At 43.4% G+C, this 16036-nt stretch overlaps 1 protein-coding gene across 2 annotated transcripts; it reads right to left on the reverse strand.

The window, feature by feature from the left end:
* Window positions 1-3278: 3278 nt before the first annotated feature.
* TRAPPC2 (trafficking protein particle complex subunit 2) lies at window positions 3279-16007 on the reverse strand. 2 transcript variants are annotated; one of them, XM_005613990.4, is made up of 5 exons: window positions 15854-16007; window positions 7946-8057; window positions 5190-5334; window positions 4699-4784; window positions 3279-3474 (listed from the first exon to the last, which is right to left on the reverse strand). In XM_005613990.4, the coding sequence occupies exons 2-5, from the start codon at window positions 8036-8038 to the stop codon at window positions 3376-3378; spliced, it is 423 nt and encodes a 140-aa protein (XP_005614047.1). In that variant the 5' UTR covers window positions 8039-8057; window positions 15854-16007; the 3' UTR covers window positions 3279-3375. The 2 variants fall into 2 exon arrangements, with proteins under 2 accessions (XP_005614047.1, XP_070113036.1); XM_070256935.1 differs by having other exon boundaries at window positions 4699-4780; window positions 5186-5334.
* Window positions 16008-16036: the final 29 nt, after the last annotated feature.

Genomic DNA, 16036 nt, shown 5'->3' on the forward strand with positions numbered 1-16036 from the left:
ATGACCTTTCCTCTTCATGCCCGCCCCCCCCCCCCCGCCCTGTGTCTGTGTCCAGATTTCCTCCTATAACATTTATGTGTGTAGGTATTTACAAAATGTATAATTTTGATACTTGTATAGACAATACCTTAGTGGCTTTTTAAAACTTTTTTTTATCAGTAACCTGTTTTCAGCTAAATATTCAGGGATTAGATTAGTTGGCATTCAAGAGGTCTAGAGCTGGGCAGCAAAAAATGGTCAATGGGACGGGTCTTCATGTGTGTAAAGACAAGCTGACGGAAGGGAGAGTAATCCAGCTTCACACTGTGACTTAAAGGGACCCAGTGAACAGGGCTAACTGACCAAACATGGTACTGAAATGGGACAGAACCTAAGTAGCTTCAGCCTTCAAAGAAACTACAGCTGACTGATGGAAAAGCTCTTCAGCCAGCAACAAAAGGTAGCTGAAAATCTCATTCTTCTGTTTGAAGAAAGTACAAGGTGCTTTGATTGGCCAGTGTTACTTATACAAAGGTGAGAAACATGGAAAAAATGAGAGTTGGGGAACAAAGCAGGTGGCAGGAGTGGTAGAAGCAGCTGCAGAGCCCCAAGGAAGCAAGTGAAGGGAAGTACTGAGTGCGCGCTCCCCAGCTCAGGGAGGAGGGGCCCCAGGGTTAACAGTACTGTTCCTCACCACAGGGCGTGGGGCTGGCTCTGTGATCGTGTGTGCTTCCAGGTCGGCGTGAATGTAAAGCCTTTGAGACAGAGTTCAGCGTTAAGAAAAAGGCGAACTACTGAACTTCGGAGAACAGACAAATGTTCATTTGACAGCCAACGTAGCAGTTCCAATGTGCTGTGTGGAAGATGGTAAAGTACAGTTCCATCAATAGATTACTTAATGTTTTTGTCACCCTCCTCTCACTTGTGAAAAATTCCCTAGTTGAGGTTAAAACATCCTAGGTGTTCCTCATCTTAGAAGAAAACCTTGTGTTTTACATTTCTATGAAAACTTGTATAAGCTATCACTTTAATATCATGACACTGTTGCGCCAGTTCTTGCACAGTACTAGTGGCTTGTGGGGCAGTGAAGTGTTAAGTAGGAAAACAGACCTGTGTACAGTCAGTGGATTCTGAAAAGTCACCACTGGACTGTCAGCCACGAAGTGCTGAGGTGACCGAAAAGTGAAAGAACATGAGTGTAGCACGGGCAGAGCAGAGATCGAGGGTCGCTACAAACACGGACACATGGGCACCAATGAAGCATCCTAGGAAATGAACGAGGACAACCCAGATTCGTGCATTTTAGTTGGATCACATTGGGAGTGCTGACATACGTGTGCTCCCTGGAGCCTGACGCCCAGGTGCTAGTGATGCCCCTCATCGCTCTTGTGTTGCAGAACCTCCAGTGCCACCACCTACCTCCAGATCTAAGCAAGCTTGCCGGCTCTTGAGCTTTCCTACTTATCAGCCCCTGGTGTTCCCCTTACACCAGGCCTGGGTCTGTCTCTCAGCTGTCCTACCCATGTGCTCGCTCAGTGCTGCTTTGTTCCACACCTTCGTGTCTGGTGCTTTCCCAGGGCTGCCCACCTCAGATCCCACCCACTCCTACACTCATCACTGGGCTTCCCTCAAGCTCCTTCAGAGATGCAGTCCTACACGTAATTTGGTACTTAACTACAGTAATATACTCACACAGGGCTTATGTTACTTGTTCCCATCTCACCCTCACAAGCCTGGAGAAAAGGATTGCTATTTGCAGGGCACCTCTGTTGTTGGACTGAGCCAGGACCCAAACCATCTCCCCGCTACAACTTCGTGCTGAAACAGCACGCTGCTGCTCCTGGCTGGCTTGCAAAACAGCCCTGTGCATTACATGCTCATTGAGGGCGGAGCAAACTATATACAATAAATACGTTTGGGTCTCTCCAATGGGCATGGCTGAAATTACTCCTAGATTTCTAGCTGAGCATCTTTTTCTGCTCCTAAAGCTCTGGTCCCTAGTTTGAGGCGATCTGAGTTCTGCAAAATGGGTTGAGAGCTCTATTAGCTTGCAGACTTTCAATAGGGGAAATAGGACTAAAATAGTAGTGATGGTGGGATGGGCAGCACTTAAAAAATTCGATATTAAACTTCCACAATCTTGGACAAACATCTTTATTTAAGAAATCAAATAAATAGGGTGAAAAACTTCACACAAGGGTACAAGACCAAACTTAGAATTACTTGCTCAAGTTATTCAGAATGGAACACAATTCCTCAAGTGCTCACAATTAGTGCAGAAAATATCTGGTTATATTGCGTGCTTTTCAATGGCCATTTCCTAGTTTACAGTAAGATCCCTCCACTTGTTAACAGTACAAAAGAGACCACTCCCCACCCCCTCTGGTGTACAGCCCAAACAGCTAAGAGTGCAAAGGTTAACGTAACGCCAGCTGTTCTTTATGATTCTAAAATTGCCTTATGACTTCACTAGTACAGCTACCAACAGGTTCACTTAATCTTTAGTTTACTGTCTGAGGGAAAGGAAATATAAGAACCTGTCACTTTGGTCCAGGCCTCCCACTTTGCAAACATGGATCCAGAATTCTAGAATTACAGGATCACTGTTCCCAGTCTCTAACAGGGGTAGGCATGTGGCATTTGGCGCTGCAAAAGCTGTTTTGCTTCGGCTTCTTGGGTAGTGCCATGTCTACTGCCTATACTTTTTTTTTTTTTGAGGAAGATTAGCCCTGAGCTAACTACTGCCAATCCTCCTCTTTTTGCTGAGGAAGACTGGCCCTGAGCTAACATCCATGCCCATCCTCCTCTACCTTATCCATGGGATGCCTACCACAGCATGGCTTTTTGCCAAGTGGTGCCATGTCTGCACCTGGGATCCGAACCGGCGAACCCCGAGCCGCTGAGAAGCGGAATGTGCACACTTAACCGCTGCGCCACTGGGCTGGCCCCATGCCTATACATTTTTATAATAACATCTCTAGATGTATAGATAAGCCCATGGATGTGCTATCAACTTCATTCCCTACTGCAGAAGCTATTAGTCTTAAACCTACCAAATCTTGACAATGACATTTGGTTCTGGATTGTTACATCAAGATCAAGCTATCGGAATGAGGAAAGTCAAAAGCTTACTCTCAATTTTTAAATAAAGATATTTCAAGATTATTTATAAAGAGCTCTTTATAAATAATACTGTTTACAAGCAAATATTGATCTGTTGATAATCGTAAGAAACTGAGTGTACTAGGTTTAAATATAAAAGGAATTTCATTAGGTTGACAAACTGAGACTACAAGTAAAACTTTTCCAGGCTATTTAATCAAGTTACTTACAATGTACACATTCCTGAGTATACCCCATTGCAGTGACATTGTTTATTTCTGAATTTTTCTGCATTCAGCTTAAAAGGTGCTTCTTCCCAAGAAACTGAACTTTTCTGTCAAATGCGCTTGATCGAATGGGAGAATTGGGTTCATAAAATGGATTCATTGCAAACTAGGAAAGAAGAAAGTATTAGTGAGCTTGTCAAGTAAAAAGGTTGACAAATCATAGGTCTCTAAAAGGAAATTGAAGTTTTAAATTAAAAGAAATCATCAAAGACATTCAAAACAGAAGTCTGAAGACCACATTTAAGTTTCAAGAAGGATGTTCCATTGTTGAATAGTAACATTCCTTTAAGGAAGTTTTTGTCTTAGTGTTTTAGCTTTGAGAAGTACTGGTGGCAAAACTACTGGGGGTATGATAAGTGTTGCCCATGTAGTAAGGTAAATTAACTTTCAGGATTCACCCTGTGGGAAATACTAATCTACTCATATTCATTATAAATAAATGGATTAATTTGTAAGGCCCTTTGGCTACATAAAACAAACTAAAAATCTGCCCTATGCTCAGAGTTAAGAAACAGTTATACCACACTGCAAGTTACTGTTGTGTGGTAATTTTTTAATACTTTCCTCTAACACAAGGCTAACGATGAGTTTCTCAGGTAATGTAATGAGTGTATCATAACATATGTGAGAGAAAATTATTGATATTAAGTGGGATCACTAATGGGGAAAGTAGTTACCAATTTTTACACCTTATCACAGAGGGCTAAATATGCTTATTTGCTACTTCCGACTAGGAATACTGATTGTTAACTGTGCTGATATGCAAAAAATCTTGTCCAGATACAGAACATTTAAATTATTAAGAAGATAGTGCTGTTAGCACTGCTAACATACTGGTGTTTAACTGCTGACGTCCTGTTATTTTTTTTTCTAATTATCAAGAAATGTGGGTGGCACCATTCCCCTTGAGTGACTATTTGATAATATATGAGTCACTTCCTGCTGGTTTATGATCTATATTCATTGCATTGTAACTTATTTGTAAAGTAGAAAACATTTTAGATTAAAATTACGAGGCAGTTTCCCTTAGGTAGACTGCTCCCTTCTCTCTCTTTAGGGTTCCCTAATAAAATCAACTATATGCACAAGGGGGAGAATGAAACTGATTTAAAAATAACTACCATGAGCTGTTTTCCTAAATACATGTCACCCTGGTGGTGAAGACGTGCCTGCTGAGGGAGCTGCCAGGGATAGTTCTGATGGGGGGTGGGGAGCTAGTCTGAGATGGAAACTGTGCAGTATAAGGGAGTTACTTAAACAGGCCAGTTTCTTATCAAAGTTTGAATCCCTTTTTATAATCAGATTTTAAAAGTAATAGAACATACCATACCTTTATGTATAAATCATAGACATCGGTAAAGAAGTTCTTTATTCCATCTTCTTGCCTTATGTCATGAAGCATAATAAATCTCATATGTGAAACAATTAAGGTATAAGCCTTCTTAGAAATGAAAAACGAAAAGCAATCAGTTGATACAATATTGTTGCAATGAGTCACATGCAGTGAAAAGTTGAATACATAAACTGGGTTCAAAGTTAGGTTAGTTTTAAAGAGAACGTAATCTTTTTAAGTTAGAAAATAACTACAAAAGAAAGTAAACTCAGATAAACATTAGTTTTATATATGACTTGGTTTTAAAATTATCTGTCAAACAAATGTGTTTTTTTCCCCCCTAAAAGAATAAAAGTAGCCCTGTAAATGGCAATTTTTACCTGACACTTTGAAATCCACAAACTTAGAGCCTAGCATCTATGTCCCATGTTGTTCTAGTTTGTTACCCCAACCTTTAGTTAGGTATCTTATTAAAAAGGTAAGGATATGACCTGCAGTAACAAATGCTGAAACAAACCACTCATTGAACTTGTCCACAGTTTTCAAGTACATGTTGTTCGACAGCCACATATTCTCATCTACGAGGTCGAGAGCAGCGTGAGCTATGAACTGGTTCAGGTGACGATGATCGTCCTAGATGACAGTGTGAGCAGCACCAGATTAACATTTCCGTACAGCTTCAAGAACGCCAACATTTCATTCTGTAAACTCTATACAGTTTTCTTGGGGGGGGGGAGAAACACTTTCTGCTTTTACTTTGTTTATTATTGTCATGAGACTTACAAAAGATCTTCAGTGTTTTCATATCATATTCTATTTTTTAATTTGGTATCTAAAAATTCAACAAATAGAAATAGCGAATTACTTAATAAATGACATGTGTTCAAGAAACTATATAGACTTTTTTTTGATTTTGCAAGAAGGAAGTTACCAAATTCTGTAACCACGTAAGCATGTGAAAAAAGAATACTATGTTAAAAGAAAAAAAAGTAGATCCTGCTTTCAAGAAGCTCCTATGTTTTTAGAAGAAGAAGACAGGAAAAAATATGTAAGTGGTTATGGATAAAGGACAGTAATTTAGGTAGTTTGCGGTTAAGGGGGTGGAGAAGGAGAGCTACAGAGAGGTGCTGTTGGCACAGGCCTCAAGGGAGGGACAGGAGAGGGGCTTCAAGTGCAGTGACACCTGGTGAGCAGCGGAGACAGCTGAGGTGGCACTTCTCAAGGCTTGGCATAGGTCTCTCTCAGGTGTGATGGACTTACATGGCAAGGGGACCTGGGAGTGGCAGGAGGCCATGCTCAGCCCCAGCTGTGAGCAGTCACCTGTGCCAACAGCAGGAGACAGTCCTGTCAGAACTGGGAGTGTCCTTTTTATGGGCTGAAATGACTTAACTGGAGAAGGCGGGAATGTCCCATCATAATGTGGCGAGGGAATTTACAACCTGGATGCAGTCTTACTCCTCTGGAATTCTTACTTTCAAAATGCATTTTTCAAAGAACACCTCTGTTATGGGTTGAACTATGTCCCCCCAAATTCCTGTGTTGAAGTCCTAACCCCGAGTACCTTAGAATGTGGCCTTATTTAGAAAGAGGGTCGTTGCAGATATAATTCGTTAACATGAGGTCATGCTAGAGTGGGCCCCTAATCCAATATGACTGATATATTTACAAAAAGGGCGAATCTGGAGACAGACACACACACAAGGAGAACGCCATGTGAAGCCAAGAAACTACCACAAGCTAGGAGAATGGCCTGGAACAGACCCTTCCCCAGGGCACTCAGAGAAGGCACGGCCCTGCTGACACCCTGATCTCAGGCTTCCGGCCTCCAGACTGGGAGACAATACATTTCTGAGGTTCTAAGCCCCCTATATTTTGGTAGACTGTTACGGCAGCCCTTGGAGACTAATACACCCTCCTTGCTGAGGAGGCCATTCCCGCGACTGGGCTGGAGGAGGGCTGCCAGTTGCCCTGGAATCCCTCACACAGCGAAAGCATGTTTACTTCACTCACGTCACCATGACAAAGCTAATTTAATCCTTATGGATATATTTTGTGTCTGGCTCACGGCAGCGTTTTCCATTACTTTACACTGATGGGGAATCTTGAGAGATTAGGAGAAAACTGTAGAAATGCTTTAAGAAGGTGAGTGGCAGCAGGAGAAAGAACTAAGATCAAGTCATGCGACACATTTTTTATATGCACTGCTTTGCCTACCACAAGGCCACTGGAGTGCACAGAAACTATACGTAAGTAGCCATATACCACAAAGCAACTATTGCTACAGACCTGCCTCAAATCAAAGTTGTAATGAGCAGCGTGCTCATGTGAATGTGGGAAAATAATGTAGCAACAACACCTGGTAGGGTAATACCTTAAATTTCTATGATATTTTAGTGGAAAGATCTGAATAGGTGAAAAGCATCATACACTGGACATTACACATTACAATTAATTTCAAAAACCAATTCCTGTCTTAAAGGACATTAAAATTTATTTTTGGAGGTTGGGAGAAACACAGCATAACTTGTCAGCAATTTATTAGGAATGTGGACTAGTACAGAAAGAGGGAAGAAACCCAGCCATTCTCATCTCAAGACCCTATGGCTCTGTTTACTGTGAATGGCAACATGTTCTTGAACCAAGCTTGTTTTTCTGGAACCATTCTTGACAACAAGAAAGTTGGGTGGTGTCAGTGGGGAGGACAGCACGTGGGCACCACCAAGCCGGTAGGTACCGTAGAAGGTCACTGAAAACTGCCATAGTCTCAGGGGCAGCAAGAGGATGTGTAAGGGTTTCCTTTAACCCTCCCAGGTGTCAATGGATCTACTCTGTATGTCCTGATGAAAAATGTGATTCACTGGGACAGAATGGGCTTTCATGACATTTCAAGGCAGTGATGACTATTATTCCAGACACGCTAGAGGTGGACTATGTTTTTATGTGCTTAAGGAGCAGCTTTTCATAGTGGGTGACACAGTGAACTGAAGATCAGGGGAAAGAGACATAGAGCATCAGATTGTATGTGTTAAGGGTCTGCTGAATTAAAGGATGAATCAACAATTTAAACGACGTTCCGAGGCCGGCTTCTATCACCCTGTGGGACTGCAGGGCAAGCCTCATTTAATTGTGGTGGATTCTAGTTCCCTTATCTGCCCAGATCTCTTCCAGTTCTAAAATCCAATTCACCATTATCATTACCACAGCATAACAATCCCTACAGAATTTTTTAAGGTTTCATACGCACTTTGGATTCTGCTTTTCCAGCTGGCAAAAACTCCATTTCAAAAACTGGATTATCATGGTGGCCAACAATTACAAAGTAGAAGCTTCCAGACATTGTCTTCAGTATACAGCTCCTAATTAAATGAAAACAATACATATTTTTAGTACTCAATACTGAAAACCAAAAATAGTTAACAGGAAGTCTAGAATTCAATGTTTGACTTAAAGTTGACATTGTAGAGGAGGAGGCCACTAAGCTTGCATGCTTTCCAGTATATTACCAGAGATAGATACTACCATATGTATGGCTTTTGGACTACACAAATTATATATCTGTGATATGTCCTGTAGAATCCAGTACTATATTTACATAGGGAAATTGGAAGACCTCTAATATGAAATCATAAAAACAACATTCTCATGATCCGAAAATTTGGAACATTTAGAGCAAGCCAGGCTAAACTTGGATTGGACCAGTTAGCATTAGCACTAACACCAGGAAAGATTAATAAAGGAGCTAACTAGGAAATAATTGGCTTGCCTTAGAAATTTTCAGGAGAGATGCTTCTGAGGAAGCTAAAAACAACTCTCCCTCCTGTTGCTGACACAAAGGAGAGCTATGATACCATTTATCTACAGACTGCATGCTGTATTTGTCTTCTCCCTACCTGAAGTATATATGCTACAAATAAGGCCCTGCAAATCAAAGAGCCTATGACAGGCCTCTGCAAACACCATCGATAAGAAAAGAAGAAACAGTTTTGTATTCTAGGAAAGATGGAAGAAATCATAATCCAAAAAGGAAGACATTCTGAGGCATTAAGAGGTCTTGGAACTAGGGTTAATAGGTCTGCTAAAGTAATAAAACTAAGTGAAAGTGGGAGGGGTGGAATCAGTGATTCTGTGGTTTTTAGCACAGACAACCAAAATCCGGATGGATGGAGAGACAGACAGATGGGCGGATGGATTTATGTATTTTTAGCACAGGGTCTTTGGCATTAGACAAAGCTAGGTTCAAGTCTAGCTCTGCTACTTACTAGCAACGTGACCACAGGTGGGCACGGTCCTTAATCTCCCCACGTCTGTGCCCTCCTCAGTGAAAGAGAGATCACAAACACAGCTGCCTTACGGTGAGCCTGAGGATTACTCAACCTAATGCGTGTGGAGCACCCAGCACCGTGTCTGGCCCCCAGGAGGTGCTCAGTAAATGTTATCTAGAACAACATGGAAGAGCATGTGTACACAGTGACGCAGTGACCAGTAAGGCCTCCAGGTGGGGAGGGAGGGAATCTGGTGAACTGGGAGTGTACAGTCTCAGGGAACATCCAGCTGAAGCGAGTCAGAGCCCAGGGCTCATCGAGCCTCACTGGGACTTCTGCTCATTCACATGGAACGTACAACGAAATTGGACAGAATCTGAAATGGATTTCCTAATGAACACAGCGTTCCATAAAGGAAATCAGGGCCCAGCTGGCACTTTTACCTCTGGACTTGGAAGGCCATGACTGGAAGAAAAGGCAGATCGCAGACTCTTTTGGCCTGATGAAGTAAGTAGGATGTAAAATGTTATTTGGGGCAGAGGTTGGCACACCACAGCCTGCAGGCCAGATCTGGCCTCATCCATCCTTTAACCATAGTCTAAGGTTGCTCCTGCCCAACAACAGTAGAGATGAGCAACTGCCACAGAGACCATCTGACCCTTCACAGAAAAAAATGGTCCCTGTTTTAGGAGAAAGATGAGAAAAAGGCACAACTAGTAAAACTACATAAAGACGAGCAGGAATGTTACAAAAGCTAGCAAAACTAGAACTGGCAATAATTTTCAAGAGAAAGTGAGGGGAAGAGGGAGGGGAGCTTGAAATGTTAACAAAGTCAACAATGACGTCATTAATTCTTGTTGGAATGGGTTTCATAGCCCGAGTTTGCCAAGGGAAGGGCTTACTTTCTACATTCAAGAAACAGCAGCAGGAAAAAAATTTAAGGAAGCTACTTCTCCCCACACACACTTTTAAGAAGCTGCAGAAGACAATACATGGACAAGGAAGATAACCTCCATTCCCCCTCAACACGCTCGCCCCTCTGTGGAAATCCATGACTGGCAGAGAAGCACAGTGCTAAGCAAGTACAGCATGAGGATAAACAGAAAGGGAGCTGAAGGAAACACCGCCTAAAAGTTACATCACAAACTAGCCAGCTGGGCAGAACTCGAGCTGCCAATAATCTGATTTCACAAACAGCTGAAGAAGGGATATAACTCGACTCAGTTCTGACAAGGAAAAGGTGAAATGGAAGAAAAGGAACCTTGGGAGAATATAACCACATTGTCTCAGGAAGGGGATGTCTACAATCATTCAATAGTTGAGGGCTTACCATACCTAGGTGGTGGGTAGAAGTGAGACGCACTCTAGAATTCTGTGCTGTCCGACAGACTGAACTTTCTGCCAGGATGGAAATGTTTTACACCTTCGCTGTCCGATGTGGTAGCCTCTGGTGGCTAATGAGCATTTGAAATGTGGCTAGTGCGTCTGCAGAACTGATTTTTTTACTTAATTTTAATTAATTCAAATTCAAATAGCCACATGTGGTTAGCGGCTACTGTACTGGACAGTGCAGCTCTAGATCAATGATTCCAAACTTTTTTTTTTAAGTTCTATGACCTCTTCCATCTTCCCTCCACCCACAAAGCAAGTATTACTTAGAACTCCAATATGTAATATAAATAATACAAATAAAACAACTGCTGTGTTTATGTCCGTGTGTATGTGCCTGCTCAATTTTCCCACCACCTGAAATAGGGGCCCTTTAAGCATCTCCAAGGAAGACTAGATTTCAAGGTGTAGAGGAGGTAGCTACACAGAATTTAGTAATGGATTAAACTGGGGAACTGAGGAAGAATCGAGGATGTTTCCAAATGTCTGACTGAGGTGATCAAGGAGACTATCAAGATGATGATGCTATTCACCAAGAAAGGAAGTAAGAAAGGGAAGGAAGAGGGATGAAAATGAACACGTCAATTTTGAACATGTGGTGGTAGCGAGAATGGCCCCCGTGCTCCCCACCAAGATGTCCACATCCTAATCTCTGTGAATCTCTGGAATCTGTGAATGTTAATTTACATGGCAAAGGGACATTAAGGCTGCAGATGGAACGAAGGTTGCTCATCAGCTGACCTTAAGATGGGGAGATGATCCCGGACTACCCAGGTGGGCCCAATGTAATTACGAGGGTCTTTAAAAGTGGAAGAGGGCGGCACAAGAGGAAAGTCAAGGGGGGATTGTGACTATGGAAGGATAGTCACAGAGTTGCAATGTTGCTGGGTCTGAAGTTGGAGGAAGGGGCCCCGAGCCAATGAAAAGTGGGCAGCCTCTAGAAGCTGGAAAGGACAAAGAAACAGAATCTTCCCAAGAGCCTCCAGAAGGGAATGCAGGCCTGCTGATGCCTGGATTTCAGCCCAGTGAGACCAGTGCTGGACTTCTCTGCTACAGAACTGTAAGATAATAAATCTGTGTTGTTTTAAGCCACTAAACTTCTGGTAACTTGTTATAGCAGCAGTAGGAAACTAACACACATCAAAGCTGAAAAACCTGCAGGTATAAGAAAAAAGGAAATACTCAAGGAAGTGTCAGCAGAAAGGAAGAGGGTACAGCCTATAAAGAGACTGGGGACAAAGGGAGTTCATTTGCCATGGGACAGGGGTTTCAAAGCACGTGGAAAAGAGGCGGGGGTGGAGGGGTGGGCAATGGTGCACGAAGGTGAAGCTACTTGGACTGATACAGGGATGACAGCAGGGAAAAGAACAGGGGCTGTGGGTTTTCCAGCATGGATCCCCAACACCTGACACAGAGCCAAGAATATGGTAAGTGCTCAGCGCTTGCAGAACGAACTGCCAGGAGGGGGCTGTGGTTTGGACAGTGTGGGATATTGCTGGAATGAGAGGCATGGCGGGATTAACTAGCCTCAGCCTGGAAAAGAACCTTCTGCAAGCTTCAGCACTGAGGGTCTCGGGCCTGAGTGACTGACAATGTCTGTGTTCAAGTGATTAACAGCACCTTTAGGAGAAGCTGCTGTAAGTTATGAAGATACCTATGAAGAAATTCTCCATGACAAGGAACAGGACTCTCACCTGTGGTGAAAACAGCAGCTGACTCTGGTGGCTAGGGTGACTTGAGCAGTTTTTGAGAGAGAGACAACCAAAGAAGTCACCGTGGTGATGCAAGGAGCTTTGGACTACCTTGAACTCAAAGAGGATGTGTACGTGATGTAAGAAGCAGGGTGCTAACTAGTACTGAACATAAAAACGGGACCAGAAATCTGTGAGGCCAGCATCAGAAGGGTAAAAGCCTCCAATGAGCTGAAATGTGGAGAATATAGTAAGAGAAAAAAACGCCTTTTCAGGCTGCAATCAGGAAAAAGCAAGGGAGAAAGGTCAACTGCTTCAAGTGCCTGGTACATAAATAAGAGGACGCAGATCTGCTGAACTTCAATTTTCTCAGAAGGATTTTCAAACAGGAAGTGTGGAAGAAACAAGGTAGGCAGGCTGTGAACTTCAAGATGGGGCTATTAAAAGAAAATCTAGACACTTCAATAAATACAAGTCTTTAGGTCTCAGCAAATTACATACATCTTGGATTAACAAATGCGACTGCATAGCTGCTGATCAGTGACATTTGAGAAATCGCAGGAACAGAAGTGCCATACCATCTGAGAAAGGAAAGCATTATTCCTATTTTTAGAAACAAAAAGGCTTATCTCCTAGTCTATAACTGGGTACTTTCAAAGAGATTAAAACGCCAACAGAAATATGTATCAAATGCCTGTCTTTGGTCAGACATCATGCTAGAAGCTTTTATTATACGTTAACTCATTTAATGAGAATCCCTAGACAAAAATAGTGTGGGTTATTATTCATTCATTGAACTCCTGGTTATACTGAGAACAAGTCATGCCAAAACTACATTTCCCGTTTTCAAAGGGAAATACAGGAGACTAAGTCACTTTATGAAGTAATTTAGTATCTAAGAACAAACTTGGAGACCTGCAGCCTGGATGATAACAGAATCTGTGGTATTCCCAGAGAGGAACACTCACAGCTGACTTGAATGTCACTGCCTGAAGAACACTAGCAAAGTGCTCCAGGTCAGCTGACTGCATGGGGTCTCTAGGGAGCCTTTGAGATTTAGCTTAACCTAATCCAATTCAACATTTAAATCAAAAACTGTGATGAAGACAACTTAGCACATTCAAAGATAACACCTAATACCGGAAGGCAAAAGTCGGGATTCAAAAAGATCTCCCCAGCTAGGGGAAGCAGGTGAAATTAACAAGACGGAATTCAAGAGGACGTGAAAAAAAGTCCTGTACTTGTGCTTAAAAAATCAACTGCACAACAGGATGAGGGAGACCTAGTTTAAGAAGCAGTTCGTCTACAAGAACCCCAAAGTTATCATTTACTGCGAGCTCAATAAGAGGCAGCAGTCTGATGTAGCAGTCAGAAAAGCTAATGCAATTCTAGGCTGCAGTAAGAGAAGACGATATCCTCTTCACTAATATCACCTCTGGGGAATGAACTCAGTTCTGGGAATCGCATTTTAAAAGGATCAATAACTGAACTGTGTGTGTTGGGAGGAGGGTGGGATAAAGGCTAGGGGATGCTCTGGAAACAAGACATGAGCTATTGAAGGAACTGAGGATGTTTAAACTGAGGGAGGAAAAGATATTTTGGGGGTGGGGGAGCAGAGACAGCACAATCTTATCTTTAAATAAGATATGCTGTCTAATGGAAAAGGGGTTTCCTCTTGTGAGCCAGTTCTAATCAACTGGTACTACCAGGAACTGGTGCTTCTGAGAGACTCAGACTAAGTGCAGTCAGTGGGAAAGATCACTGTGATCAGTTATCCACGTCTGCTATGGGTTTAGGAGAGGCCAGTGCCTACGTGACGGCCAAGTATTTGTCAACTCTGGATAAGACACTTATTCCAAACTGCTCCAGAGGCCAAGCCCTAGGACTGCTCCTTTGAGGTTATGACATAACCTCAAAGGAATGTCTCAAAGGAAAGACATTTGGGTCAATGCAACAGAGAACTTCCTAACAAAGAACCACCAGGTTGCCTCGTGAGATGACTAACCCTCCCCTCAACCTGTCACCAGAAGTGCATAAGGGGAGGCTGGAAGACCATTAGTGCCAGACTGGGAGGATGAACTCAATGAACTGAGAAGTCCTTTCTAACTCTTAAGAATTTTAAGTTGCAGACAAATTTCATGGACTCCAGTTACAAAGCTATCCATTTTTATAGCAAACCTCTTTACAGCCTCTACAGAGGAGCTTCTAGAAAATTTCCTTGTGCTTCTGACAGCAGTGGCTTCAGTTTCATAGACCTGGGGCTGCAAGACTAACCTGGTGTGGCACAGGACGTGTCTACTGCAATGATGAGGAGGAGGATGAATATTATTGATCTTTAACGTGACATTTTCATATTAATATAAGCAATTCCTCCACCTCTAAGCGACATTATGCTGGCTTTTGCAGAACATTTATCTAATTCTATTCAACTTTGGGACCAAAGGTGGGGGTAAGAGGGTCTTCAGGCACAGATGGTTTTTATTTAACAGTATTTACGACATATTAACATCATCATTTCACTATTCTGCTCAAAAGCCGTAATGATTCTCATCTACAGGATGGAGTACAGGTATTCAAAACCTATTCCCACGTTGCTCTGCATGTCTTTTCTCAACCTTATTGTTCCACCTCTGCCAGAGTTGGATGGTCTACTTATTTTTTCTCCCCAACTCACTCCAACTGTGTCCACCCCAGAGTTATTTCTCTCTTCGTGCCTGGAATGCCTTCCCTGATTGTGCATGCAAACCTTGCCCATCTTTCAAAGTCCAATCAAGTTCCCCCCTCCTCAAAAATTATTTCCCAACACCAACCTACAGGCGCTCCACCTCCTATGAAGTTCTGTCACTCTTGCTGCCTCTTAAATACATTAACACCTTTCTCAGTCAGAGGTCGAAATTCATTGTACTCTTCAGTGCTGTGCACAAAACTTACACTGACCCAATTCCGTCCTCATACGACTTAGATACCTTATATCCACAGCACGGGACTCTGGAGTCAGGCCAGATTCCTCACTGCTCTTGAGAGGGTCCTGATTGATTTCTCTGCGAAATCTCCCCCTTCCTCCCATGCTCTTTTTGCCCACCATCCAAATCCTACCCATTAAGGTCCTGATGAAGTCACACTTTTTCCACAGAGATGTCCCTGCAAACTTCCATCTTCAACCACCTCTTTTTCTGAACTCTACCCAGTCTACAATGCATCTTAATTCCTATCCAATTCTCTGGCTATAATATTTCCGTTATTGCTTCTCGAGAGACTGATTCCATTTCTTTTTAGTTAGATTTAAGCAGCTTGGGGAGCTGGCCCACCTTTCCCTTCCTCAGAGCACGCACAACGGTGGGTGCTCAAAGTTTAGCTCATTTGTTTTCAACCAGGGGGCGATTCTGCCTCCCAGAGGACATTTAGCAATGTCTGGAGACATTCATGGTTGTCCGAATTGGTGGGAAGGCGCTACTGGCATTTAGTGGGTAAGAGACCAGGGATGCTGCTAAACATCCTACAGTGTATACGACAGCGCCCACAACGAAGAATTTTCCGGCTCCAAATGGCAATAGTGCTGCGGTTAAGAACCCCGAGGTTAGGTGAAAGACCCATCAAAGGCAAAGGAAGCAAAGCCCCCGAGCTGACGGACGTTTGCAGGTTGAAACACGGTGGGGATTGGTCGGGGTGTAGGCTGGCTAGGTCCGGCCCGGCTGCCCCAGGTTGGGGCATGGTGGAGAGAGGGCCAACACCTGGTCACACAGGGCGCGGGACGTCCCCTAGAGCCCCAGAATCCCGGAGCGCCCGCCCCTCCCTCGCTCCATCCCCTACCTCCAGCCAGACGCCGACAACGGAAACGCCCCACCAGTTCCCACTGCACAGTCCCGCGCTCCGCGGCTTCAGTCGGGACACCCGGAGCAGTCCTCGCGAGACTCTGCGGTTGCACTCTCGCGATACGTGGGCGGAGCTTCCGGCAGGAGGGAGCCGCAGCCTGGCGCATGCGCAGTAGCTCTC

The sequence above is a fragment of the Equus caballus genome, chromosome X (assembly GCF_041296265.1).
Source record: "Equus caballus isolate H_3958 breed thoroughbred chromosome X, TB-T2T, whole genome shotgun sequence".
Taxonomy (NCBI): Eukaryota; Metazoa; Chordata; class Mammalia; order Perissodactyla; family Equidae; genus Equus; species Equus caballus.

Excerpts from the sequence above, each read along its gene's own strand:
- TRAPPC2 (XM_005613990.4), bottom strand. The coding sequence starts at position 8,038 with ATGTCTGGAAGCTTCTACTTTGTAATTGTTGGCCACCATGATAATCCA. Across the intron at positions 5,335-7,945 it reads CTGGAAAAGCAGAATCCAAA|GACGATCATCGTCACCTGAA; the intron begins GTGCGTATGAAA and ends ACTGTCATCTAG. Across the intron at positions 3,475-4,698 it reads TCTATGATTTATACATAAAG|TTTGCAATGAATCCATTTTA; the intron begins GTATGGTATGTT and ends CTTCTTTCCTAG.